This window comes from Austrofundulus limnaeus, unplaced genomic scaffold (assembly GCF_001266775.1).
Source record: "Austrofundulus limnaeus strain Quisiro unplaced genomic scaffold, Austrofundulus_limnaeus-1.0 Scaffold353, whole genome shotgun sequence".
In the NCBI taxonomy this organism is placed as follows: domain Eukaryota; kingdom Metazoa; phylum Chordata; class Actinopteri; order Cyprinodontiformes; family Rivulidae; genus Austrofundulus; species Austrofundulus limnaeus.
The window spans coordinates 318,330-323,052 of record NW_013952755.1 but is presented as its reverse complement, the minus strand read 5'-3'; the positions used below and the strand labels follow the sequence as shown (position 1 = coordinate 323,052).

General features: G+C 51.0%; 1 protein-coding gene across 1 annotated transcript in view; it reads left to right on the top strand.

Annotated features, from left to right (window-relative positions):
- LOC106527982 (diacylglycerol kinase zeta) overlaps nucleotides 1-4,186 on the top strand; it is a gene marked incomplete at its 5' end in the record, with an annotated part of 21,779 nt that extends 17,593 nt beyond the window's left edge. Inside the window, 6 exon segments of the mRNA XM_014023014.1 lie at nucleotides 850-884; nucleotides 1,066-1,109; nucleotides 1,314-1,434; nucleotides 1,528-1,564; nucleotides 1,652-1,751; nucleotides 3,432-4,186. Of these exon segments, the coding sequence (XP_013878468.1) occupies nucleotides 850-884; nucleotides 1,066-1,109; nucleotides 1,314-1,434; nucleotides 1,528-1,564; nucleotides 1,652-1,751; nucleotides 3,432-3,548 (454 nt within the window).
- Between the last annotated feature and the right edge of the window lie 537 nt (nucleotides 4,187-4,723).

The following is a 4,723-nucleotide window of genomic DNA, read 5'->3' as shown; positions in this document are numbered from 1 at the left end:
CTGTCCTCCAGTCTGTCCACCTGTCCTCCAGTCTGTCCTCCAGTCTGTCCACCTGTCCTCCAGTCTGTCCACCTGTCCTCCAGTCTGTCCATCTGTCCTCCAGTCTGTCCACATGTCCTCCAGTCTGTCCATCTGTCCACCTGTCCTCCAGTCTGTCCATCTGTCCTCCAGGCTGTCCATCTGTCCTCCAGTCTGTCCACCTGTCCTCCAGTCTGTCCTCCAGGCTGTCCATCTGTCCTCCAGTCTGTCCATCTGTCCAGCAGTCTATCTGTCCTCCAGGCTGTCCATCTGTCCTCCAGGCTGTCCATCTGTCCTCCAGGCTGTCCATCTGTCCTCCAGTCTGTCCATCTGTCCTCCAGGCTGTCCATCTGTCGTTCCATCTGTCCTCCAGGCTGTCCATCTGTCGTTCCATCTGTCCTCCAGTCTGTCCATCTGTCCTCCAGTCTGTCCATCTGTCCTCCAGGCTGTCCATCTGTCCTCCAGTCTGTCCACCTGTCCTCCAGGCTGTCCATCTGTCCTCCAGGCTGTCCATCTGTCGTTCCATCTGTCCTCCAGGCTGTCCATCTGTCGTTCCATCTGTCCTCCAGGCTGTCCATCTGTCCTCCAGTCTGTCCACCTGTCCTCCAGGCTGTCCACTTTTTTACTGTCTTAATATCTGACCAATCGGAGAGCAGCTTTGGCTTCTGTTTCCTCACCTTTCTCACTTTGTCCTCATGTCATGATGGGCTGTGGAACCGAGTTTAGAACCAGAACTGGATTTAGAACCAGAACCGGGTTTAGAACCGGATTTAGACCCAGGTTGAAGGACTTCAGGGTGTTAATGTGTGTCTGGTTCTTGTTTCCTCACAGAACCTCGACTGCTGCCTCACTGATGACTGAAAAAGGTGGGTTTCTGGGGTCCAGAACCAGGACTTATCCAGACCTGCAGCGAACACGAGTCCTGGTGGATCAGATCTCGTCTGAGGTCCGATACATCAGGACCCAGCTGAGGCTCAGGTTGTTGTTACTGTGTTTGTCCACCAGGTGGCGTTGACATGTTTCACCTGATCTGTGGTTCTGTTGCAGGTGAAGAACTGATCCACTGCGTCCAGAACCAGAACCTGGACAGGGTGAGTCCACTTAACCTTCTGAGTCTGGGTCAAACTGGACAACTTCAGAACCTTTAGTTCCTCTTTGAACTTTGTCCTGAGGTCCAGACTGGTCCTCTGATGTCCTCAGGTCTTTAGTGGTCCTGGGTTGTTTATGTTTGGGTCACTTCCTGTTGTTCAGTTTGTTTTGATCTTTGACCCTTCGATGTGTTTGTTGTGCTACAGCTGAAGGAACTCCACCTGCAGGGGGTGGAGCTCCAGCTGCAGGACGCAGGTGGCTGCACGCTGCTGCATCACGCCGTGCAGTCGGGCAGTAAAGATGTTGTGAAGTACCTCATCGACCACGGTGAGAGATCTGTTTTCATCTAAACAAACAAACAATTAAATGTTAACTTGTTCGCAGTTTGTTGATCAGTTGTTTGTTTTTGTTTATCTTCAGTGTCGACCTCTCACCTGGACGTTGCAGAGAAAGACTCGTGAGTCCACCTCTGTCCTGTTTTTAAACCTGAGATCAAACAAAGATCAAAGACTTCTTTTCTTCTTCTGTGGTTTTTGTGTTTCAGAGGTGAGACAGCGCTCCATAAAGCCGCCGCCCTCTGTCAGAGGAGCATCTGTCACTTCCTGGTGGAGGCGGGGGCATCTCTGATGAAGACAGACCTGCAGGTAAACGAGAGATCACCTGTCCCTCTCACCTGTCTCTCTCACCTGTGTCCCTCTCACCTGTGTCCCTCTCACCTGTGTCCCTCTCACCTGTCCCTCTCACCTGTGTCCCTCTCACTTGTGTCCCTCTCACCTGTCTCTCTCACTTGTGTCCCTCTCACCTGTCCCTCTCACTTGTGTCTCTCTCACCTGTGTCCCTCTCACCTGTCTCTCTCACCTGTCCCTCTCACCTGTGTCCCTATTACCTGTCCCTCTCACCTGTCCCTCTCACCTGTGTCCCTCTCACCTGTGTCCCTCTCACCTTTGTCCCTCCCACCTGTGTCCCTCTCACCTGTCCCTCTCACCTGTGTCCCTCTCACCTGTGCCTCTCACCTGTACCTCTCACCTATGTCCCTATCACCTGTCCCTCTCACCTGTGTCCCTCTCACCCGTCTTTCTCATCTGTCCCTCTCACCTGTCCCTCCCACCTGTGTCCCTCCCACCTGTGTCCCTCTCACCTGTGTCCCTCTCACCTGTCCCTCCCACCTGTGTCCCTCTCACCTGTCCCTCCCACCTGTCCCTCACCTGTATAAGTAACTCTGACATGGAAGGATGTGATTGGTTGGCAGTTTCTCGTCAGCTTCCTGCAGCTCGTACTGTTTGTGTGGTGTTTCCTGTGAGGACGGCGGCCAGTGGCCCCGCCCCTCCTGGTCCGGTCCGGTCCGTAGCGCAGCACTCTAACAGGGTCTGCAGCAGGACTTGACCCAGTTGTATAAAGTGATTAATGTTGTGTGTCAGTGAGGAACGAGGCGCTGCAGGATTCCCGGCCTCACACAAAGAGCTGGTCTCTCTGTCTCCATGGTGAGGCAGAGGAAACAGGAAGCAGCTCAGAGTCTGAGCCTTTCTTCTTCTCTGCTCCAATAAAGACTTTATGTTTGATTTAGTGTCCAGGACTGGACCAGGGTCCAAGTCCTCTGGACCAGGGTCCAAGTTCTCTGGACCAGGGTCCAAAGCTTCTGGACCAGGGTCCAAGTTCTCTGGATCAGGGTCCAAAGCTTCTGGACCAGGGTCCAAGTCCTCTGGACCAGGGTCCAAGTTCTCTGGACCAGGGTCCAAATCCACCACAGGATGGTTAGAACCACTGAAGGGTTCCATCATCCATCCATCCAACCAACATCATCCATCCATCCATCCATCCATCCATCCAACATACATCCAACCAACCAACATCCATCCATACATCCATCCAACCAACCAACATCCATCCATCCATCCATCCAACATCCACCTATCCATCCAACCAACATCCATCCGTTAATCCATCCATCCAACATCCACCCGTCCATCCAAACAACATCCATCCAATAATCCATCCAACCAACATCCACCCATCCATCCAACCAATGTCCATCTGTCCATCCATCCAACCAACATCCATCCATCCAACCATCCATCCATCCATCCATCCATCCATCTAACCAACCATCCATCCATCCATCCATCCAACCAACATCCATCCATCCATCTAACCAACCATCCATCCATCCATCCAACATCCGACGAAAGGTTTTAATGAAGAACTGAACTTTGTCAGATGAGTGACATGTTCTCATCTTGTTCCTGTTTGGTTCTGGAGGTCCGATCCTTCCGGTCAGACGGGTTCAGCAGCTTTCTGTGAGGCTCACTCAGATGTTTGTGTTTCAGGGCGACACACCCAAACACCGCGCCGCCAAGGCCAACGACCAGGAACTGGCTGACTACCTGGGGAGCCGCCAGCATTACCAGATGATCCAGAGAGAGGACGAGGAGACGGCGGTGTGACCCGGAACCAGACTGGTCTTGGTTCTGGACTCACTTTGTTTGATGAAATGAACCAAACACCCAGTCTGACTGTAAGCAGTGGTCCGTGGTGGTCCCTTCCTGCTGTCAGGGGGAATGAAGATGAAGACATAGATTCCACGTTTTCCTGTTTTCCTGGACGAGACGAGGCGTCTCTCTGGGTCCAGATTCTTCCTGCTCAGAACCCTTCAGTCCTCCGGTTGACCCGAAGAACAGAAAAACCTCCCGGACACTAAAAACCAAATCAAACTAGCTTTTATTAGAGAGAAACAGGAAGTGTCTGCAGCTTTTAGTGACATTTTGGATGTTTTTCTTTCTCCAGAGAAATAAATGTTTGGATATTTAACGTAGGCAGCAGTGACTTTAAATATTTATGATGTGTTTGTAGAGGAGAACATTTTACTGTAATCACAGCTTTACTTGTTTAACCTGTTTGTTAGAAGCTGCAGCAGGAAGTTGTCGTGTGTAAATACCTGCGGCGCTGATTCTGATGAAGGTTTTAAAGAATCTGAGGTCAGGTTCTGAAGGCAGCCCGGTCCGTCCGCTCATTAACAAGCTTCATGTGTTCACTGTCTGGTTTCATCATTTCTGACCTGCAATAAAGCTCGTCAACAACTTCCTGTCAGCAGCATTTATTATTTCACTCCAACAGATCGAACAGAACCACCAGAACCACCAGGGTTCTGCAGGTCCTCACAGGTCCAGGAGGCGACACAGGTAGGTGGTCTTAATGTTACGGCTGAAGATCAGAACCTTTTCAGGTTCCTCGTGTCTCTAAAACTGAATCCTGCAGGACTTCAAGAGACCAGAGGGAACAGGTTCTACGCATGACTGACCCATCAGAACCACGGGGGGGGAGGGGGGATCTGCCCGCCACAACAGGATCCAGAACCACCTGAACCATGAAAACCAAACAGCAGAAAGAAACACACACACACTGAAACACACACATACTGAAACACACACACATACTGAAACACACACACACATACTGAAACACACACACATCCTGAAACACACACAAACACTGAAACACACACACACTTCCTGAAACACACTGAAACACACACACACATACTGAAACACACACTGAAACACACACACACATACTGAAACACACACACACTTCCTGAAACACACTGAAACACACACACACA